This window comes from Scardinius erythrophthalmus, assembly GCF_964197995.2.
Source record: "Scardinius erythrophthalmus genome assembly, chromosome: 10".
Taxonomy (NCBI): Eukaryota; Metazoa; Chordata; class Actinopteri; order Cypriniformes; family Leuciscidae; genus Scardinius; species Scardinius erythrophthalmus.
Genome location: NC_138230.1, coordinates 9,924,644 through 9,948,773, shown reverse-complemented (window position 1 = coordinate 9,948,773; position 24,130 = coordinate 9,924,644). Strand labels below are relative to the sequence as shown.

The 24,130-nt window shown below is 38.3% G+C and overlaps 1 protein-coding gene across 4 annotated transcripts in view; it reads left to right on the top strand.

Annotated features, from left to right (window-relative positions):
- hivep1 (HIVEP zinc finger 1) overlaps positions 1 to 24,130 on the top strand; it is a 60,144-nt gene that overhangs the window by 19,379 nt on the left and 16,635 nt on the right. The window contains exon 1 of one of the 4 annotated variants that reach the window (XM_081377163.1): positions 5,046 to 5,477. The exons of 2 other annotated variants lie outside the window; for them this stretch is intronic. Coding sequence is in view for 1 of the 2 variants with exons in the window: in XM_081377160.1 (XP_081233286.1) it covers positions 20,835 to 20,880 (46 nt within the window). In the remaining variant the exon portion in view is untranslated. Of the gene's footprint in view, positions 1 to 5,045; positions 5,478 to 20,728; positions 20,881 to 24,130 lie in introns of those variants that run through there. One more of the 4 variants, XM_081377160.1, reaches the window with a different exon arrangement.

Sequence of the window (24,130 nt, the reverse complement as noted above, 5' to 3'; positions counted from 1 at the left end):
TAAACTAAATATTTCTCACTTATTGACCTGATGGTTTAGGCATCCTGCAGGAGAAATAGAGTTAGAGCGAACAGAAAGGCAAATGACCGTAGGAACAAGCGTCTGAATGAACCTCTGCATCTGTGAAGTGCTTTTCAGACAAGTGAAGTGTTTTACATGTAAATGAGATTCAGCACATTATTATGACAGTGAAGCACCTTGTGTATGATGTGAGACTGCCGGCGAGTTCCTGTCCAATCAGACGCGTCAGCAGAGACAACAAGGAACTAACGGCTGTGTGTTTGAAGTGTCGCTGGCCGTGCTGTTCACTGCAGGGTCAAACGTTTATGGCTGATGTTAGTATTGATTGTGTAAGCCGACACACACTGTAGACTGCACGTTCACGACACCTCTGATCATGAAACTGGGAAACCATGTAGGGCGGAGCTTCATTTTGTACTTTGTAATTTGATTGGATCTGATGGGTTCCTATGGATGCTGGTTTCCGCCACGGAATAAAACAATTTAAAAGCTAATTATTTGTAACTAACTTTTTATCCTTTTATCCCACAATTCTGACTTTTTCTCTCGCAATTGCGAGTTTACATCTCGCAAATCTTCATGATTTAAACTCACAATTCTGAGAAAAATGTCAGTCTTTTCCCCCCTCAGAATTGGACTTTTTAACTCGCAATTGCAAATTCATCTCACAATTCTGAGAAAAGAAATCATAATAGCGAGAAAAAAAGCCAGAGAAGTGAGAAAAAGTTAGAATTACGAGTTTTACGAGAATTCTGACTTTATAACTTGCAATTGTGAGATAAAAAGTCACAATTAGCCGGAAAAAAGCTTCAATATGTTCTGATGGTATTGATTAAAATAAATTGTCCTCATCCAACCCAGCTATGGTTTTATGTCTCCAGAAAATAAATATTACTGTTGTTGTTGTTGTTATTATTATTATTATTATTAGTAGTAGTAGTAGTAGTAGTAGTATCAAGACAGTAAACCGAGTCAATCTTTTAAAGCACAGTTATTTAAGTATTATTTACATACACTCATTTTTTTTTCAATTAGCTTTACATTTAAATTATTAGCTTTTATTTGAATTTAATTTTTATTTATTTTATTATGTGCTTTTTTATTATGAGCTTATTTCAGTTCAAATGTTTTAGTTTAGGTTTTTCATCTAATATTTAAGTATCTTCATGTCATTATAGTCACATTTTATTTTATTTCAGCTTTATTTTTATTTTTAGTATTAGTTTGTAGATAATAATCCTGCGTGGAAGTCAATGTAAATTGCCATTCCTAACTAATTTGAGTTATTCTGGAAATTCCATGAAACCATTAGAGTAGATCGGGACTTTATCCAGGAAATGAACAGTGTAGGAACTCTGATATTCCTTTTAACCCAGCAACAGAGAAAATACCTATTGAAAGTCTGAAGATGAGATTGTGTGATGGCATCATAATTATATTTCTGGTTTATTATGATGAAAAGGGTGTGAACTAAATGATTTGAGAGGCGTGTATGATTTAAATCGGAGAGCTTGTGAAATATAATAATGCTGAGTATTGATTTCTGCAGAGAAAATGACCGGGGTGTGCTTGGGAATAACTCGCGCTCGTAAAAGAGCAGAGATTGATTTCTGAATGAGTGCTAAAGAGGCACGTGAAGGTGTGAACGTAGAAACGAGAGATTATGAGCAGGAAAGGGTTAAACCGTTAAACCGGGAGTGAGCTGGGATGAATGGGTGTTTGAAAAAGAGAAAAAAGCGGAAAGACAGACGTTGATTGGCAGAGAGGGATGAATGGGAAGAGGTGGAGATGTGTTTGCGGTTCATGCGAGTTCTCATTTGCCCTCAAGCTTCATCCTCTTGTGTTCCTTCAGCAGCTGTTGCCATGGGAATTTCCTCTGAGTCTTCCCTCCTCTTTTCCTTTCATACATCCAAAAATTAGAAACAAATTAGTTAGAAACCATGCATTTCCTGTCTGGAGAACACAAGGGCGGCACCCTGACAGACAACGACTCTGCAATGGAATGGAATGCTAGTGCACTGCACACTATAGATTGCACACTACATCCTGCTTTTTTTTTTTTCTACCGTTTATAATTTTGGAAAGAAATGAATACTGTTATTCAGCAGGGATGCATTAAATTAATTAAAAGTGACAGTAAAGACATTTACAAAAGATGAAATACTCTATTCATCAAAGAAAATGTCACACGGTTTCCACAAAAATATGAAGCAGCGCAACTGTTTTCAATACTGATACTAATAAATGTTTTTGAGCAGCAAATCATCATATTAGAATGATTTCTGAAGGACCATGTGACACTGAAGCCTGAAAGTTTTGATTATATTTTAAAATATATTGCAATAGCAAATTGTTATTTTAAATTGCAATAATATTTAATAAAAAAATATCAAATAAATGCAGCCTTGTTGAGCAGAGATAAGTTAATAACATTAAGAAAAAAATCGTACCGACCCCAAACTTTTGAATGGTAGTGTATAAAGCAGTCTGCAAAGGTAAACATTAGTATGCGACACTGATGTCACATGACCTCATCATTTAGCATTTTTAATTCAGTCGCCCATTTGTCCTCTCAGAAATAGCATTAAAATGATTCTAAAATTATTATTTTGCAATTTAGATCCATTTTGTGTAAAAATGTCAGTCTAACAAGAAAAAAACGTTTAATATTATTTTTGTTTCATTGGTGCACCAGGAAATTGAATAGTCCATTGCATTGTGGGTGTCCAGCACGGTTTGTTCTATTGTACACTAGTGCATATGCAGTAGGTGCTCCATGCATACCGAAAATGTGCACAATACTACTCAAAAATCAGTAGTTAACTTTTAAAAATGAAGGTTCCGAAAAGGGGGTTTCCCAGCGACACTACAGAAGAACCATTTTTGGTTCCCCAAAGAACCTTTCAATGAAAAGGTCTTAACAGACCTTTTTTTTCTTAGTTTGAAGAACATTTAAAAAATCCAAAGTATCTTTTTCCAATATAAAGAACCTTTTTTTTTAATGGAAAGGTTCCATGGATGTCAAAGGTTCTTAATGGAATATGTCAATAAGGAACCTTTATTTTTGAGTTTATGGTGGGATACTGTTCCAAACATATTGCTTTGTTTTGGTTTGGTTTATTTCTAGGTTTTAGTCAGTAGGTTTTAAGTTTTTTTAGTGTATATGGGTCTGTTTGTGAATGTGTGTGAGGGCTTGTTTATAGGAATAAGGTTGTGAAAGTGTGTGTGTGTGTGTTTGTGTGCTCTGAGCGTGAGAACCGCTGGGCTCTGACTAAACTGTGCCTGAGGTCTATATGTGTGTGTAAGTCTAGGTGTATGATGACTAACTCCATATTCATGTGTGTGTCTGTTCGAGTGTGAGAACAGAACTCATCCACCCATAACACGAAGCTCTAGCAGGTGTTAACCAGAGAGTCACAGACAGCTGTGTATAGGTAAGCGTGTGTTTGTGTTTGTGTGTGTGTGTGTGTGTGTGTGTTTGTGTGTGTTTGCATGCCTTCCGGTGTGTTAGCATCTAATGTGTGTGTGTGGTCACAGTTTACCACAGCAGATGAGAGGAGCATGTCATGATCGTGACTGGTCATGTTTTTTCCCGTTACTTTTAGTTGTTTTTCACCTTTAGAGGCATTTGTGTGTGTGTGTTCTTGTGTGTTGTGTTGCCCAAGAGTTACAAAAAAAACGTAACATTTTGCGAAGATGAATGTTGTTTGGCCAGTAATTCATTTAAAGCTTATGTTGATCATTAAAAATGGCATTATGTTAATCTGAATGTACAAATCAATGTTTTGTGGTTATATCAGCTGAATGATAGATATGTTGGTAGTCTTAAAATATTGTTTGATTAATCGGTTAACATCCTGTGACATTTCACTATCGTAAACTCAATATCGTAATGTAGTGTAAATCTTCATATACATCTCAGAATATCTGATGATTCGGTTATTGGCTGATGTTGATGATCTAAAAACGTTACGTAAAAATGAACACTATTCAGCCAATTATTTCGTTAAACAGCCTGTGTTGATCATTTCAAATGTCATCATGTACATCTGAATGTATATCTCAATGTTTTGTGGTTACTGATATCGGGTAAATGACAAATAATTGGCGATAATATGGTGATCTCGATATCGTAATGTAGTCTAAATCATTATAAATCTCACAATATCATCTGATTATTTGGTTATCAGCCGATGTTATTCATCGATAATAACACAATGTTGGACGTCTCAATGTTGTGATTACTGACATCACATGACAACTGAATAATCAGTTGTATCTGCTGATTTATCTTTTATTTACCAATGTTGGTAGTGTCAAAATATTATATAATTTATCCATTAGCAGCATGTGGCATTTCAATATCACAATATATTGTAAATCTTGATCTAAATCTTATTTCGTCATCAGCCGATAATCTAAAAGTGCTGTAGCCTACTAATTGTTAATATACATTTCAAAATGTTAGCCAATTGTTTGTTGAGTAACATCAAAATGCTGGATATCTCAATGTTGTGAATCAGATGATAACAGAATAATCAGCCTCAAAATGAAATCCAAATGTTGTAATGTAAATTCTGAAGTATCTGCCGATTCATCTGTTGTTTACCAATATCATAATCTCAAAATGCCATAGTGAAAATCTGAGTGTAAATCAGAAAACATGGGCTAATTACTGGCCTGGCAGATCTGAGTGTTGTGTGTGTGTGTGTGTGTGTGTGTGTGTGTGAGCATCTGTGCAGGGCTCTGTGTTGTCTGTGTACATTTCTGAGCGTTTTGCGTGGGCGACTGTGCCGTGTGGAGTGTGTGGGCCCGACTCATGTATTAATAGGAGTGTGTGGCGGTACCGTGGGCGGCGACTCTCCACAAGTGGGTTAGAAGCTAATCTGATGCTGACAAACTCTCGGCTTCCATCGCTGTGTGTGTGTGTGTGTGTGTGGCTCGAAGCGTTCAGCCAAAGGAATTAGGCAGCCAGCTTTTTATAGCCCTTCCCTCCTGCTTTGTGTCTCTCTCTCTCTCTCTTTATTCACGGAGAGAGGAAGTCATCGTAGCGGTAGTCAGGGCTTTCCCAGTAATTTAGCGCAGGGATTAAAAAAGTAGTTGGGGAAAAAAAGAGCAGAGGAGGAGGAGACACCGAGATACAGGGAAGGAGGGAGGGTTGGTAAACGGTAGCTTTCACATGACCGAGTGAGTGAGTTAGTGAGTGAGTGAGCTATCAACACCCAGCTGGCTTTTCAGTCGAAAGCGAAAGAAAGCGAAAGGGAGAGTTTCTAGGCGAGGTCTGTCCGCTGTCTGTTGTGGTCGGAGGTGGTTATGCGGTCGGAGTGTGTTTGAGAGAGAGAGGACACACTCTTAGGGGAGGTCCAGGTGTTCCCCAGCGATTCAGGGAAATCCGGCTTGTCCTGATACAGACACACTTTCACTGGAAGACAAACTGAAGCAGCTCTGCCGCTCAGGTACTCATTGTGAAGGTGTACGATCATAACATGTTTACCTCCTTTCGCATGTTGACTTCTTTTCTAGTCTAGACTTGACTTAACTAGACTTGTTTTGAATGATTGGCTGTTCATCTGTCTTGCATGATTGGCCAGATTTACATTTGTATTGTTGTTGACCGTATTGCATTTATTTATTTATACAGTGTTACAGGATTGGCCAGCTTAATGTTTGTGTTTTTTGGAGTGTTGCATGATTGGTCAGCTTTATATTTGGATTTTATGAGAGCAATGCCCAATTGGTCAGTCTTGCATTTATTTGTTTGTTTGTGTACAATTATGGCTTGATAGGTCAGCTTAATGTTTTTGATTTTTTAGATTTTTTGCCCAATTGGCCAATATTACAATTGCAGTTTTTAAAAATGGTTTCATAACTAGGCCCTTAATTAAAAAAAATTTGTGTTCTATTTTTCGAAATAAAATAAAAAATAAATTATTTTCCACTTTATATTTGCATTTTATAAAGTTGTGGCACAATTGTTAAGCTTTGAATTTGTATGTCATTTATTTTAAAATATTGCTTGATAGGTTAGCTTCATGTTTATTCTTTGATTGTTGCCTGATTGGCCAGCTTTTTTATTTATTTATGCATGATCCATTGCATACATTTGCCTTTTTGAAATTGTTGCATGATTTGACCAGTTTGACATTTATTTATTTTTATTTCTAACTGTTACATAATTGGCCAGCATTGATAGTGCTGTACATTTGTTTAGCTTTACGTGTCTCTTTGAAGTATTTAAGTGTTTGATTTATCTGATCTTATGTTTGTATTTATATTTTATTTTTCACTTGTGTAATTCTTGTTTGTCAGTCGTCATGTCAGGATTACTGTAGGTTAGCTTACGGTCGATTAGTGCTGCAAGGTCATGAGTCTCTCCTGTCTGCTCTAATGGTTAATAGTCTTAATAGGACGGCCAACTTTAATACTGACCAGTGCCAGAACAACACTCTAGTCTACATGCTCTTTTTTGTTATTAAAGACTCATGCTAACTTTTAGGCATCATGATTGAGGTTTTGCATGGGTCACGGGGGGATATCCTCCACCCACCCCCACCGAGGGCTGAATAACTGGACTGGGTGGAGAGGATCAGCCCAGAATGGATGAACGGTTATGCAACCGAGTCAGAGATGGACGTAATGCTGAAAACACTCAGTACAGGCCTGGCTCGAGAGTTCTGGTTTACATGAACACCAGAAAGACAAATGACCCCCATTAGCTGGCAAAAAGTATTGTTCACAGGCATTTCATGCAACCATGTGTGTTTGTTTGAGTAAGAGAGTTTGTTTTGAAGTTGGCATTTGATGGGTCGCAGCTGAAGCTGTGAGATCTTCATCATATGGATGAATGGACAGAGAAAATGACAGGGAGCTCTGAGCATGAATCAAGTTCGTGAAGTAATATTTGTTTTATCCAGGACTCGACAGTAAGAATGACCACATGTCCAAACAAATGGAAATGAAATGTCCCTGTCGGCTAGTGTTGTGTCACTACATCTCACTGAGACTGATTGATATTTTCTTTATTGCAGTTTTTCAAACACTCTTGACCCTATAGAATGGGGTACATTTACAATTATTTACTTTTATCCAAAGCGACTTACAAATGAGAACAATAGGACAATATGCAAGTGCCATGACCCTTCCCAGTTTAATCTTACGCAGTACGTGTACTTTTTTTAATTTTAAGTTTTTATAAAGAGAATAGATATGAAATAGAATTGTTAGTATTAATGGATCAAGTGTTGCCGAAAAGTGTAAGCTGTGTCAGAGCTCAACTAATAGTAAGCTTTGCATCTAATACAGTATTTTGAAGGAGAAAGTATAGAAAGAAAAGGTGAGAGAGAGAGAGAGAGAGAGAGAGAGAGAGAGAGAGAGAGAGAGAGAGAGAGAGAGAGAGAGAGAGAGAGAGAGAGAGAGAGAGAGAGAGAGAGAGAGAGAGAGAGAGAGAGAGAGAGAGAGAGAGAGAGAGAGAGAGAGAGAGAGAGAGAGAGAGAGAGAGAGAGAGAGAGAGAGAGAGAAGTGTGTAGGTATAGAAAAAAAGAAAAAATATGTGCAGATTGTTGTCTCTATAGCGTCTCTGAATTGGCTCCCGGTCCATTTTAGAATTAGATATAAAATATTATCGTTTGTGTGTAAATCGTTAAATAACCAGGCCCCACTGTATCTTTTAACCCCATATAACCCTTCCAGAACATTATGCTCAGATAATCAAAAACTACTTATAGACCTGCAGTAATAGGCCTGCAGTAATAGGGCCGAGACAGTGGAATGAGCCGCCGCCTACATCAGGTCTGCTGTCAATGTTTAAGAATTTGTTGAAAGCGCACCTACTGTTGGTAGCGTATAATGGTTAGATGTGGTGTTTTATATGTTGTCTATTTATTGGTTTATATGTGTCCTCCTTATTTTGTTTTTATTTTTTATTAAAAATTTTATGTACAAAAACAAGAACAAGGTGCATTGCGGAAGAGGTGAAGATGAAGGGAGAGATGGATAATTGTTATTTATAGATTCTCCGTTTCGCTCGTCTCACCGGGTGTGTTTTGCCGTGTTAGATTACATAATGCTGCCTCCAGCCAGGCTCTAATCGGAGCGGGAAAACACAGAAAACAACACACACACACACACACACACACACACACACACACACACACACACACGCACACACACGCTGCCATTCCGACGGTCTGTAAGTCATCATGGTGCTTTGGCTGACACTCTGAAGCGCCAGGCAGCCTGACATACACACACACTCACACACATGCTGCTGTATGGCGAATTAGAGCCAACGGAACTCAAATGATATTCTCACAATATTTTCCTGGAATCTACTGCCACAGATTTTGTGTTCCGGCTGCATCCTAATTCAAATAGATCCTACGCTCTTAAGACTAGGATTAGCGCAATGTTTTCAGTGGATTTAAAAAAATATGCATTGGTGCATGATGTTTGGGCTGATATTACCCACAACCCCTTGTGCTGTGAGGGAGGAGGAGTTTCTGACCGTTCTCTATAACAAGGGTCTAAAATTAAAGGTGCTCTAAGCAGTGTCATGCGTTTTTTAGGCCAAAACATTTTTTGTCACATACAGCAAACATCTCCTCACTATCCTCTAGCTGCCTGTCCCCTGAACACACTGTGAAAAAAAACTAGGTCTCTGTAGACAGCCCAGGCTCCACAAACGGCAAGAAAAACAAACTGGCCCAGCCTGGACCACAAAACATAACAAACTGTGTTCCAGCCAATAACTGACAAGAATGGTTTGGGGTTGGGGGGTTAGTGCGCGTGCACATGAAGGGGGTGTGGGGAGTGGAGGAGAGAGAAGCACGAAGAGGGACGTTAGCTAGAGGAGAGATGTCCTAGGCAACGACTAACTTTAGAATTATATTCTCTTGAATTTTGATATGGCCGACACACGACCAAAGAGACGACGTTCCGATGAACAAATAGCAAAGAAGAGGGAAAAGGAAAAGGAACGCGCAAATTTACATCGGAAAAGCCTGCGACTCTTTCATGACTGTTTCAGGAAGCACGGAAGGGAGGGGAAGGGGACGGGATGAGGAGGGAGGGTCAAGCTAGCCTCTGTTTTGTTTTACAATACTTCGAACGTCAACAAGAAGTGACGTCACCCAACATCGCTTAGAGCACCTTAAACACTTGCTAAGTGCCATATACGAGTGTATACATTTTAATGAGTGTATAAAATGTTAATTTGCTGGTAACAAGGTGATCTAATTTTACTGCTGAAGTTAAAAATTAAATAAAAAAAATTATGAATTAAAAAATGTTCCTCAAAAATTTGGAACATGTCGAATCTTCCTCTATTCAATTAAGAAGAACAAAATCGCTATGTCATGTGGTTTTACAATATAGTCCAGCCATGTTCATACTTTAAATGAACAGCTGTTGGAGTGTTTTTATCTAGGTGAGAGTTACGGGAAGTAGTTCCCAGGTCTGCAGGTGTTGCTGGCATGAGGATGTGATAGTGTGTACGTATGAAGACAGGAAGTACAGTATAAACTTCAGATGAACCAGCCAGAGGGACTCTGTTATTCACAAACAGACAGGAAGAGGCAGAGAAACACCTGTCACCTGTCTCCTGAGACACACATACACACACACACACACCCACGCAGGAAGTCAAATGATTAGTGTACTGTGCAATTGACACCATAACATGACTAGTACTATTACTCATACTTGGGTTTAATAAACTTTGCTATGAAGCCCTGTTTTTTTTTAGGAAATGTGAGCTGTTACTGTACTAAGCAAATTAGTCATTTGTATGTTTTTCACCTGGCAGATGATAAAATGAAAAACATCCCAATAGACTTGCATTGTAAAGTCAAATTTAGAGAGCACAATATCACAGAATATCACTGGTTTTAGCTGGTTGTCAGCTAGTCTCCCAGTCTGACCAGTTAAAGTAGTGATTAAAACTCTTCTACAACCAGCCTGCTAAACCAGCTATGACCAGGTTGGAAGACTAACTAAGATCAGCCAATCCGCTACACACTATTCCTTATCTGAGCTCATATTTCCTTTTGGAAATGTGAACCTAGAAGCCTACAATTTAACACCAATCAGATTGCTTGCCTATACTTACCTACAGCGACACTTTGATATATCATGACATGTATAATCAAGGTTACCCTGCAGAACTAAGGCAGCGAGAGAATTCCATGAATGAACTCCATGATCAGCCCCCGGTCTAATGAGCTCGGAGGGATTAGCATGTTCTCTGTAAACATGACCCATGCCGAATCCCCTCGGCTGCCCCGTAACAACACGGTGTTCCCTGCCTTTTTAGTGCCCTCGGACTGCCTCGTCATAATTCCACCGCTATTGACTTGGCTAAATCCATTTAGCGGGGGGAAGTCACAAATTCTCTTTCACATTAGCGGTGTCTAGTTGTCGACGGGCGTTGTGTGGAGGATTTAATGGGTTTCGAGAGGGAGCTGGGTGGGGAGTTACATGAGAGTTTCTGCTAATTTAATGCGTTTGCATAAGACCAGAGAGAAATCCTGCCCTCGATCCTTTTAAAGAAAATCTGACGTGTGATTTGCCAAAAGCCCTCATTAAACGTTGTCATGGGACAACAGTGTTCTAAAAAAAATAGCGTGCAGTTTGCTTATATTCTATTCAAACATAGCATGTATACTTGCAGCTCATGACCAAAAGTACTATGGGCGATGTCAGTAAAATTTATAGCTGGTCGTAGAATCTGTATTTCTGTTCTGTTGAATTTATTTGAATATACACTATGGTTTAAAAGTTTGAGGTTGGTTTTTAAAATGTTATTGAAAGAAATGCTCACCAGGACTGCATTTATTTGATTAAAAATCCTGGAAAAACAGTAATATCCTGTTAAATATTGTTGCAATTTAAAAGAACCGTTTTGTAATTTCTTCCTGTGATCAAAGCTGAATTTCCAGCATCATTACTCCAGTCTTCAGTGTCACATGATCCTTCAGAAATCATTCTAATATGATGATTTGCTGAGTTTTGACTAAGCGGTTAGCTGAAATATTCCAGATCTGTGGTGATTAAGTGGGAAACACGGGTTCGATTCCAGCCTGTGACGGACGCGTCTTCTTCCCATCTTGACGTTTCTGCCAATACAAAATAGCAAAATCCCAGAAAATAAATAAAAAGAATCTGAAAAGGATTCTCCAGTGAAAGCCAGTTAAACAGTTGGTCTACGAGACGTCGTGTAATTACCGTAAATGGCACGCCGGCTTTCAAAAGAAAGCATTGCCCTTTTCTCCTTTTCATACGGTAATATTAATTTTTGATGAGAGCTGGATTCCTTTGCTTCGCTGGAAGTATATGGATGAATAAAGCTCAGCGGCATAAAGGACGGGAATGAATGTGCTTTTGTGCTGGTGCGATACAGTCGCGATGACAGCTGCATTCGACACGAACTCCACCGTTCTCTCACTGAGCGCCTCTGAAAGGGAACGCTGATGGAAGAGAGTTTCTGTCTCCAGCGTGAGGCCTTTTCTTTTTCTTATTATTCAAACTGTCCTTTTGTCACATTCAGATCGGTTTCAGATTCAAATGCAAAGAGACTCTTCTAGCAAAGCTGGATTGAGTCTGAGGGAGTGAGCGAGAGAGAGAGAGAGAGAGAGATTCTCTTTTAAAACTGAGTGTAAAACAGGTATGTTAATCCACAGGTATTTTCATTTCAAACCTGCAGACCTGGCTAGTTTGCTATTAAGCAATTGGATGTATGATTTTCAATAGATGTTATCTTCAAACTGGCAAAAAATCCCTTACAGTGCACTTTCATTTTGACAATAGGATCTGAGCCCTATCTAGAGAGCAGAATATCAGAAATACAGCAGAAACATGACTTTAATATGTTACGGTCTGTCCTCAGCAAAGGTTTGCTTTGGTGACATTTTGGGTGTTGGTTTACACCATGTGAAACAGTCGCCCCTGTGATCGTTTAACAGGTTTTTTTTTTAACTAACCAATGAGGGGCTTTGGATAAGCTGCCAAAATTCCCCCGATATAAAAACATTAGCAGCTTATAAAAGTAGAACACTGGGGATTTCCTAACTATGTTTGTTGTTTTTCGCACTTATGTTCACATTTATTTAAATGTAGCCTAAATAAGAACCATCTTGTGTATTTATGTGTTAGTTGAGGTTTGAGAGTGCCCTCGTAAAAATAACAGGTTTGGCTGCTAGATGGTTTGGAGATCAAAAAAAGGTTTTGCTTTATAGGTTCTTCAGATCAGTGTTTGGTGTCTGGGTTCTTTAAATCAGCCGAACACTGATGTTTTTTTGTTTTTTTTGAACTAGAGAATAAAAAGTTCTCTGTGGAACTTGTGGAAAGTTCTTCTTCTATGACATCAGGCTGTTTTTTGTTCTAAGTGGAAACTTTATTTTTTAGGATGTTCACACGCAAAAATGTTTCCAGAACAATCAGGGCAAATGACAAACTGCAATCTTGTTATCCTGGCTATTTAGATCTCGGATTAGCCCGTGTCCGTTTCCAAACCGAGCTCTGATTGGAAGTGACACAGATTTCCTTTGTCAAGCGTCGTGGAGTTTGTGCAGTGAGAAAAACCAGTCAGGAAAGACTGTGAAGAGGAGAGGCTCTTTCTGTCTACCAAAGTGCTTTTCTGTTTTTCTTTCTTGTCTTTGAATCAAAACATTCATGAGTGAATGTCATGAAACCTGTCTGAGCCAAATCAAAAACAGAAGTGATATTACTTCAAGAAAATGAAGCCTATTTAACATTATTATTTATAACAATTAAGCACATTTTGTCACCAAATCTCTTTACTGAAATGCATATATATATAGCATACATCAGCATACATTTCAAAAAAAAAAAAAAAATAATAATATATATATATATATATATATATATATATATTTATTATTTTTTATTTTTTTTTTAATGTATATATATATATATATATATATATATATATATATATTTATTATTTTTTATTTTTTATTTTTTTTAAATGTATGCTGATTGAATATATAAATCATTGTATTACTATATAAAAGATATTCTATTGCGAATAACCATAATGGCAATTACAAAAACTGAAATGTAAAATAAATAGTTGGATGCTTTAAAGTAATGAGTTTTTTTTACAATGAGTTTTCATTTGTTAACATTAGATAACTAGTTTGAAAACACTTCAAAAGTTGTATCTGTTAATATTATTTAATGGACCTAACATGAATAAACACTTCTGAACAAAGATTCATAAATACTGTAACAAATGTATTGCTCATTGTTATAATGTTAGTTATAATACATTAACTAACCTTAACAAATGCCTTATTGAAAAGTGTTACACAATTTTTTGCTCAATTGTCATGAAAATATAAATACAAATATACAAAAAAATATTTTGCATATGCTTAATTATAAAAATAATGACTATTATATTGTCACAATGAAAAAAAAAATCGTAATTTGTTGCTTAATTTTTTATGCAAACAATATTTATTTATTTCTATTTTGATTGAAATGGGACCTGGACTTGTTTTTGTGGGATTTGTGCTTAAAGTTTATCCTGTAGAGTCGTGTTTATTGAAATCCCCCCAGTCGGAGCAGCCCAGGGCTTAGAGGGTTAAACCTGCCCGAGAGAGAAAGAGAAAGCAAAACAGGAGAAGTCCGAGAGCGACGCTCATAAAGGAGGGATTGTGTGGGATTGTGTGAGGCAGGATAGAACAGGATCGCCCACGCCGAGCTCCAGCACTGATGATGACATCATCTGTTTGTTTGGTCAGGAACGGCTCGGCCTGCCCTGACAGGGATTCCCCGTCCACTCCGCATGGACACCATGTGACTCCTCTTTCTCTCTGTGTGTGTCTGTGTGTGTGTGTGTGTGTGTGTGTGTGAAAATCAAGTCCCCATAAAACCTGGAAACCCAACAAGTGTGTGTGCGTGTGGTATGTGTTTTATGTGTTTTGTGTGTTTTGTGTGTCTGTGTGTGTGAGTGAATAAATGCCTGTGGCGCACGGTCACATTTACACAAGTGCCTCCTCTATATTTTGTGGAGTAGAGGGTGTGGTTGCTTTAACTGGGCAAGCAGGACTCTTCTCAGAGGAAGAAGAAATGCACACTTTTGTTTTATGCTTTCTCAGGTTAGTTAGGTGAATTTCAGAAAATCTGTCGAGAACACTTCTAGGCCATATTTCACCTCAAGAAAAAAAGAAATAAGAAATTATGTGTTGTATAAAGAAAATAAAGCCAATTTTTTTTTGGACCATTACATTTTTAGAAAGAGCTTTTCTTTCCCAAATTCTCTTCACTGAAATGTGAAAATTAGTATACAGTAGTCAACATTTGAAGTGGATCAAAAAAGTTCATCAAAGTTATCATCTATGACAAGAACGGGTATTGTTTAACATAACTTTGATAAAAGGTTTTGATTACTGTATATTACAATTACAGCATTTTCAGTATTTGCATCATATTTTTTCTTACTTATTAAAAAATAAATATCTAAAGAGAATCACTGTTGAAATTATCATGTATGATTATGCTAGTTAAAAAAACATTCAAAACTCAAGTCATATTACAGTAATGATAAGTGGTTAAAAATATGTAATGCTTTATTTTCTTCATGCAAAATAGAATTACTTAATTAGTTTAATACTGTGATAGTTTTGTCAGAAAATAGATTCTTAATTTACATCAAAAAATGACAAACACAAGTCAGGAGAAATAGAAAGTCTTTGCTGAATGGTGATGTGTGTATGTCTGTCTGTGTGTGTTTGCGTGGATTGTCCACTGTTAAGTGCACTAAGAGAATCTGATGTTATGGGAGGCGACAGGGAACAGCTATTCTGCTTTCAGTCAGACAGACGGCTGTAAACACACACACACACACACACACACACACACACACACACACACACACACACACACACACACACACACACACACACACACACACACACAGCTGCACGCTGTTCCAGATCACTCTGGATGCAATATATTATCCTGACACAATGAGGAAATGAAAACTCACTTCAGAGAAGTGTCACAGATTCAAACATGTCAGCTGTGCCTGAAGAAAACAGGTTAGCCTATCTTTTATTTTTTATTGTGAAAATATATTCACTCTCTTTTCAGGGTTTTGTTTCATTTGGTATGTTGTTATATTTTTAGCCATTTTAGTTTCTGTTTTTATGTATCTCTTATCTCTGATGAATACTGTTAAAATGGGAAATGCTATTCATTTCAAAATACTGAACTTATGTTGGGTTTACTTTTGGTGTGTTTCGGTGAATATCATATTTTCAAGGCTGATTATCAGATCTGTTTTCAATTTGAGGAATGTAATGAAGAAAAAAGTTGTAATATTTGATTGAAATAAGGCCTAATTAAAATATAAACACTAGGATTTTAAAATATTCAAAAAGGATCATAATATCTATCAAGCTAAGATATGACTGTTAACGTTTTAACCTGTTGCATTTTCATTTGTTATGCAGATATATGGTTAAAATGTTGAAATAATGGCTTGATGGTAAATGGCCTAATTTTAGAGTCAGGGAAGCTTCATGTCATTGTCAGTTCACACTCGTGTTTCCCTGTTTTAAGCAGATTCTGGTAGTCTTGAGCTTTAACTTCTGCATCTGAAATGTGAGAAAAAAAATGTCACACTCTTTGGGCAAATGTTTGTAATCATAACAATCTTTTTTATAGTAAATTGGTATATGTCTTTTTCAATTCTCAAAACATTCTGACACTCAGCAGTTGATCACTGTAATGGATGTCAGTTTGTTAACTTTGAGATCGTACATGCTCCTGTTTTGTGTCCTGGTGTATCTAAATTCAATATGAAATGTCTTTCTCAACCCATTTTACTTCTGTTAATGTGACATTTTTCTGAATGAAACATTTTATTCTTCATTTGATTAATTAAAAAAAAAAAAAACTATATATAAAAAGTATATATCTAAATGACCCAAACTTGTTTGTTTGTTTGGCTGAATTTCAGGTGAATATTCCTAATGCAGATGTCCAAGTTGTTAATGTTTGGGTGCAGTAAATGGTTTGGAAATATGGCCAATATTGTGTGTGTGATCGTATTTTTTTATTCACTTTAATTCTTGAAGTTCAGTGTTGTCCCTCTACTCTTTATTTAAATACAGTGCTCTGTTTTGGGAGCTGTGGTGTCAGGTTTGTGATGCACTTGGTTTGTTTCAATTCCTGTTTATGGGAGGTAAAAAAAAATAGGAGCATGCTATTTTGCGCAAGGGCATAATAGTCGGTCTCCGAACCTTCCTATTTTCAGTGGCGTGATTTCTTTTGCAAGAACAGCTATTAACATTGCGGCATCAATATGAGACATGCAGCTCAATTTGGTTTGTCTTCAATCTCTCTTGAGCGAATCCACAGCAAAACAGAGCGAGTTTAAAGATCGGCCTGTGTGTGTAAAAAGATGTGCACTGCGTAAAAGTGACTCCAACCTCCGAGTGCAGGTGACCTGCAACGGGAAACGCTTCTTCCATGTGGATTCTCTCAAGTCCCTTTGTTAGTCTGTTTAGCATTAGTTCTCATTAATTATTGAATACAACAAGTGTTAGTCCCAGGTAGATCAGCGGTTGATGAATAATTAAGCCTGTGAATAAGGTGTGTGTGAGAGAGAGACTGTGCGGATGAATCACCTCACCCAGCTGGATCCAGCGGGAACATTCATTGAGAGAACACAGGGTCTTTAATGAAGCGAGTGAGTGTGAAAGATCCCAGCATGAACTGCAGGAGTAACTCAACTTTGATCCATTATTTTCCAAATTTGAATTTTTTTTTAGCTCCAGATGTAAAAAAAAAAGGTGCGTTTTGAGACAAAAAAAAAGTCATTGCAAACGAATAACAAAATTGCTGATTGCACAGAAGCACACTGAATTCAGTCCCGATTAAAAAAAAAGGTCTAGCAATATTAATTGTGTAAACTGTATGGTGCAATTAGCAATTTAATCCAGCTGATTATCCCTAATTGGTGATCTACAAAGTAAAGGTTGAGTGTTTGTTGTAATGGGCTGAAACTTATTGCTTTTAATTCATGTGCACTTTGCACTTTTTTAGTCCATGCAGTTTATTTATTTAAATTAAATTAAAAAAATGTATTAGTCTGCACTGAATTTATTAGTCTGCACTGAATTCAGTTTGCAAATGCATTATTAGCCACCCAGAAAACTCCAGCAACTGCATAGGAACACCCTGACAACCATCCAGAACACTTTTGTAACCAGCATAGCAACGCCCTGACAACCATTTAGAAACCATAGCAACACCATGACAACCATCTAGAACACCCAGCAACCATATATCAATACTATGACAACCACTCAGAACACCCTATGGACCACATAGCAGCGCCCTGACAACCATCCAGAACACCCTAAAATCCATGTAGCTGTACCCTGACAACTATTCAGAACACCCCAGCAACCACATTGCAATGCCGACAACCACCCAGAAAACTTTAAAAACCACATAGCAACACCCTGACAGCCATCTAGTGCATCCTAACAACCACACAGTAACTCCAAGACAGTCACCCAGAACACCCTCAAAACCACCTAGCAACGCCCTGACAACCATCCAGAAAACCCTAGCAACCACATAGCAACGTCATGACAACCACCTAGAACGCCATAAAAACCAAGTAGCAGCACCCTGACAACTGTTCAGATCACCCTAGCAACCGCAATGCCCTGCAAAACATCTAGAACACCCGGCAACTGTTTAGCAATGCTGACAACCACCCAGAACACTTAAAAAAAACAACAACTAAGCAACACCCTGATAAGCATCTAGAGCATCTAGCGTCTAGGTTTGGTGCCTTGCTCAAGGGCGCCTCAGTAATTTCCTGCCAGTATTGAGACTCGAACCCACAACCTTCGGGTTACCAGTAGCAGCCACATACACAACACCCTGACAACCATCTAGAGTATCCTAGCGACCACACAGCAACGCCACCCAGAACACCCTATCAACCACATAGCACTACCATGATAATCACCCAGAACAACCTAAAAACCACATAGCAACACCCTGACAAACATTCGCAAAACCGTAGCAATGTGGCCGTGAGATTGCACCGGCAAACACCATTCATATTTTCTTCAGAATGTTAAAAGGTACAATGTGCTAAATGTCTGATGGTCTCTCTCAGTGTGTTTGCGGTATGGGAATATAAATATAACTGTTGTCTAGGAGGTGTATGTTTGTCCTAAAGATGCTCTGGATCAATGTTTCACCAGCGTGCCCACGCAGACTTCACTATCAGCTCCGTCTACTGCTGCATCCACCCACCACTTCCTGCGGGGGCAGTCTCGCGGCACACGTGTGTGTGTGTGTGTGTGTGTGTGTGTGAGAGAGAGAGGAGTTGACAACAAATGGTTCTGATTTGAAAGCATTCTTTGCGGATAAGAAGTGTGAATTGATGCACACGAGTGTGTGCATTGCTGTGTGCACAGGATATCAGTAACAGATGCGAGTGGTGTGTGTGGGTGGGACACAGAGGTCATGATCCAGAAGTGTGGTGTGAAATCTCTGGAGAGTAGATTCATCTTATTTTGCATCCGTAAAAGTGCCGCCACTATACATTTGTGCAGTAGTGCATATGATTTTAAACTCGTCTCGATTTTTATTGACGATTAATTTTCTCAACTTCTATTCATCCTTTTCAAACTCCATCATTTGTGAATATTCGTTGATTTATAAGGTTAAAAAAAATGTAGGGTAACACTTTATTTTAAGGTGACGTAGTTACACGTTGCTACTTATTATAGTAATAACAGGATAATATGCATAATTACTAACCCTAAACCAAACCCTATCCGTAACTCTATAGTAAGTACATGTAGTTAAATAATATTACTCAGTACTTATTTGAGTAAGTACATTAATTGCATCACCTTAAAATAAAGTGTAACAAAATGTAGGAAGCTCATGTACATCTCAGCATTTGAAACCGTTTCTCTTCACGTCGCTCTCATTCTTTGTGATTCCAGCCGTCTCTTTATTTTCACGCATTATTAAGAGTGGCCTCGGGCTCGCAGTAGTGCGCCTTATCAGTAATGCTCTGTTCTCTGCCACTGACTCCAGAAACATCTAACAAAAACTCTCCAGACATTCCTAAAAAGGGAGTTTTTGGAGCCTCCTCAGAACTCTTCCAGTTTTCAGGAGATGTTTGCGTGTGCTGTTTGAGCGTTTTGTGGAGATGAGCTCTGCAGAACTCATGTCTCGCTCTCAGTCCCGTTGGTTTCTTCTTGACTGGGGAGTCAGGAAACTCATTTCGGGGGAAAGAAAAGAGGAAGTTTGATGATGCAGCTTATGAAGATAGAGTGTTGTGTAATGCAGTCTGAGATGTGTTTATATGTGTTTGTGTCAGTGGGTGTGTGGGCTCTGACAGTAATGAGGAGGGGAAGGTTACCGACTCTGCTTCTGGTAAGCGGCTCCCTTGTTTGTCTCATGCGTGCTGATTGGTGGCTTCAGGCTCATCAGAGTTTCCTGTAAGGAAACCTTGGGAACCCTGTGAACTGCTGTGATGGTCTTTTCTCTAGAAGAGGATTGTCTATACACTGGATAAACAGTGTTGTGTAGTGTTCCTCGGGGTTCCTTGTGTTCTCTGGTCACTCTGCTGCTTCTAATTGTTGCTTTGTTTCACTTTCAAGTTGTTATTTAAAGTGGTCATATCATAAGGAATTAAGTTTTCCCTGGCAAATTCTTTATACATATCAGGTTTTGTGTACTTTGAAAACTTTCAGAACTCAAAAGTTCCTTTCCATTCCAAAAAGCATTACCATCCAGTCACTGTAAGGTAGTACGGGAAGAGTACATAATAAAAATTGGTTATAATCTTAGATTAATGTTTTAGTCTCTTCTGCTCACAAAGGCTGCATTTATTGGATCAAAAAATACAGCAAAAACAGTAATACTGTGAAATAGTATTGCAGTTTTCGGTATCATTACTCCAGGCTTCAGTGTCACGTGATCCTTCAGAAATCATTCTAATATGCTGATTTGCTGCTCAAGAAACATTCGTATTGTTATCAGTGTTGTAAACAGTTGTGCTGCTAAATATTATATGGTGGAAACCCTGATACATTTTTCAGGATTCTTTGATGAAAAGAAAGTTCAAATGAACAGTATGTTTTATAACATGATAAATGTCATTTTTAAACAATTTAATGTATCTTTGCTGAATAAAAGTTTTAATTTCCCCTTTCTGAGTGGAAAAAAAAACATTTAAAAATGTGATATGACCCTTGTAAATGCTGAAAGGTCAGAGAGCAAAAGGTTACTGTACATGCAATCAAAAGGCTTTTCCGAGTGCAATTTCTTAACAAGTAAATTTGACGTGACAAATTACTAACAAATGTTCTAGGCGGATGTTATTTCAGTCCTGTGGCAAAATATTAGGGTGCAAATCGTAAAGCTGATCCAGTGCGGTTTGTGGAAATCCTTGAGCAATCAACTGAGGATTTTGGCTCCATCTCTCCCAGTGGAACAGTGTGGGATTGGGAACAGCAGTGCTGGATTCGGGAGAATCCTGGAGTAAATTCCATGGAAGTGTGTCCGTCGAGTCCTTGCGTGCTCGGATATTAGTTTCTAAAGTATGTGTGCGCAAAGGGGCCAGATAAACCGCATGCAAAGGAAGTGCTATAGTTCTCTTGATTCTTGCAGGTATTTCCTCCTGAATGGCATGTTTCTTTTGTTCTTTCTGTGGCAGTGTGTTACTTCATGCATGGCAGGACACAAAAGGTTGCATAATATGCTTTCGTCATGTGAATCCCACAGATTGACAGGCAGCAGTGATGTTGTCTGATTTGATCACATCTGGGACAGACGTGCAAATGCTCAGTTAAGTGTGTGGACAAGTCATTCTGATTTAGTGATCCACTCTTAATAGATGCAGGCATTGTATGCAGGGCTTTTTTTCTTTAGTGTGTGTTTGTGTGTGTGAGCCAGGCTGGTTTGCGGGCACTCAACCTCTGTATGCCATAACAAGTCCAATGCTATCAGGCAAATGACTTTAACCTTTTGACACCTACTCTGTTATTTGTCAAAACACGTGGTGTGGAAAACTAACAGCGGTGTTACACAGCCAGCCTCTGATGATGCACATGCTACACACTGCAGAGTTGGATGCTGCAAGCAATTCTGTCTGTTTTGTCATTGTAGATTAGATCAAATTAGGTACATTTATTATCGATTTCACTCCATATAGCCTACAGAACTTAGCAGCAGAGATTTTATTTTTCTGTCCCAGATTTTTACTTACTTTATATAAATACACACACACACATTAATGTTTAATACATGTGTAATAACTGAGTACGTATAGCCATATCTCTTGCATATGTGCAAGAAATAATTCCAAAATGAAAGCTACCCAGTCAGATTGGAACTAGCTGATTTTGCCTGTTCTTGCCATGTGCAATATGCATCAAACTGCTTTCGGACACTCTGTGGCTGACTATTTTTCTAATGACCCTGCTCTTTACGACAGGTACACTCAGTCCAGCTCTCATTTAAAATCTGTTTGTGAATAAGCACCACCCACTCATGTGATATTTATACCCACATGCTGCTCTTACTGCCACGGCCATTAAAAACAGATCTCTGATCACATTAAATTTCCATTAGCCTCTATGTCGTTAGCGCACATGCGCTAGCATCTAATGAAGTCTCATGGACCAGTCGAGATGACCAGTGCATGTTCCTTTATTGAAGAAAGCCACTTCAGAATCTCTGGTTGTCATGGCAGCATTAAACAGGGGAAATTTCAGCGTGTATTATTGTCCTCATTTGCCACCTTTGTGCAGCAACTCTGTTTTCCAAATCACCTTGCTAAGTGTTCCACTGAATCTGAGGTTTAGGTTTGGTGTGGTTGCTGTTTTGGAAGGAAAATCTTGTGTTTTGGGGGAAAGAATGTATGTGGGAGAGATAAATATCTGGAAAGATGTCCAACTGCTGCCCATCTACTGTGGTTTGTCCCATATGTCAACTGCAATGAATAGCAGTTGATCCTCATGCCATTTAATAGCAATAGCAATTGGTCTACAGTTCAAGGAGTTCCTCTCGAAACATTACAGTAGATCCACCATATCTACAGACTCATGATTTGAAAATGCCATCATAGAGCAAAAGAGGAAGAGAAATCTCTAGAGGAGATTCTTTGCATTGTGTTCATGACTAGCAACTTTCTGAAGTGTTTCTGTTCTTCTTTCACTCTTAATTTTGTCATGAGGTTCCTTCCCTGTCAGGTCATTAGACTGTGTATTTGTGATGTAGGTGAAAACATGACTTTTGAAACTAGAAACGCAAATATAGAGCCCTACACCTGAAACATTTTCTAGCCGTTTCAGAACAAAATGTGCAAAAACAGCTCGGTAATCGTGATTTCGCCAAGTAAGACATGTTCCTGGATCAACTGTTTGAAATTTTAGTTCTAATCCTAGCCCTACCCATAAGCTATCCTTAAAATCAGAGGGAAATGATAGGTGAATAAATCTGATGTTGAAGCACCTAACCCTGGTTGTAAGTCTAAACTTGACATAAACTGTAAACTTGTCCCTCAGATCTGATTGGATGATTGGAATAGTGTTCCAGGATCAACAAAGACGTTGATCCAGGAACATGTTGTACTTGTTGAAATCAGGTCAACAGGTCCCCAACAGCTCATCACTGGGGTAGTACCCTTATCTTTGTACCACCAAAAGGTAAATGATAGAATAAAAGCCTAAAATAAATCGGATCATCATATAAAGCAATTGTGTCTCTCCACAAGACTTGGATTAAACGGCTCAATTCATGGATTTTTTCTCGTGGGCTTTTTTATAACCTTTTTGGATCTTTTAAATTTTGTTCACCTGGACTTTCAATGGACGGATCGAAACCTCTCATGTTTCAGTAAAATATCTTAATTTGTGTTTTGAAGATTAACCAAAAGTCTTATGCACAGTTCAGACTACACGATTTTTGGCACGATCTGTTTGATGTGTCATGGGGATTCGTAAACAACAAGGGGCGTCGGAACGCAAGAAACGATCGTTTTATCTCATCTAGTGTGTTAAAGTTGATGACAACCAACTGAGTCTGTGATGCTTCATGACGTCACGACAGAAAGACTGGCATGTTTGATTTTTTTCTTTCTTTTTTGGGGTTTTCTGACAAAAAGACATCCAGTGCAAAACACTGGATAGCCATTGGCCACTGGATAGTACTTCGGTAGCCATTGTTTGTTTATGCTCGATAGTTCTGCATGTCAGTCGATAGTTCTCATGTCATTAAAGATGGCAAGCGATAATTTGTCGGGAAGCAACGTGTAGTCTGACTTGTTTTTTGTCAACGACACGACAAGAATTTAGGAGTCAAAACTGCATAATCTTAACTCCGTGACTATCTAAGTATTGTGTAGCCTGAACCCAGCATTATGAGTTTGAAATGACATTTTGTCCCTTTAAGGGTAAATATTACTACTCTAAGGTTCTAATAAGTCTCTTCTAAGGGCTAGATAAGGTACAATGTTGTCCGTTTAAGGCTATTGCCTCAGTGACAAGGTACATTTTTTGCTAATTTTTTTGTGTCTAACCAGGCATGAAGTGATAAGCTTCTCTTTCACTGAATCTGTTTTGTCCTAGGCATCTGTGACCGCTATACGTGACAAGTAACATGACAATTTATCAGTTGCTTGATTTCAATACTTGTGTGATGTTGTTTTGCACAGTGAAATCTCCAATTCATGCAGTTGTGTCATGCTGCATTTACTTTTTCAGCGTGGGCAGACAAGTTACTTGTGACTGGAAACTTTTCCTGGTTTGGACACGGTGTTAATCTCATGTAGCAGTTGAAACCAAGCATAATTATCTCTGGTAATGATTTTCCTAAAGTATGCAAAGAAGTCACTCGGCTCAACAGTGCTCTTGTGTTTGAGGCCGCTTTGCATTCGCTCAGTCCACAGTTGAGGAAGCAGCACCTGCAACCACTCTCTTTTGCTTCAACCAAAATATTCTGATTTTGATTTCTTGTTCACAGGCTTTGAGTTCTTCCATCCTTGGTGGAGTTCTCGATCACCATCTAACCCGAGGAATTCGGGGACAGGGTTGGG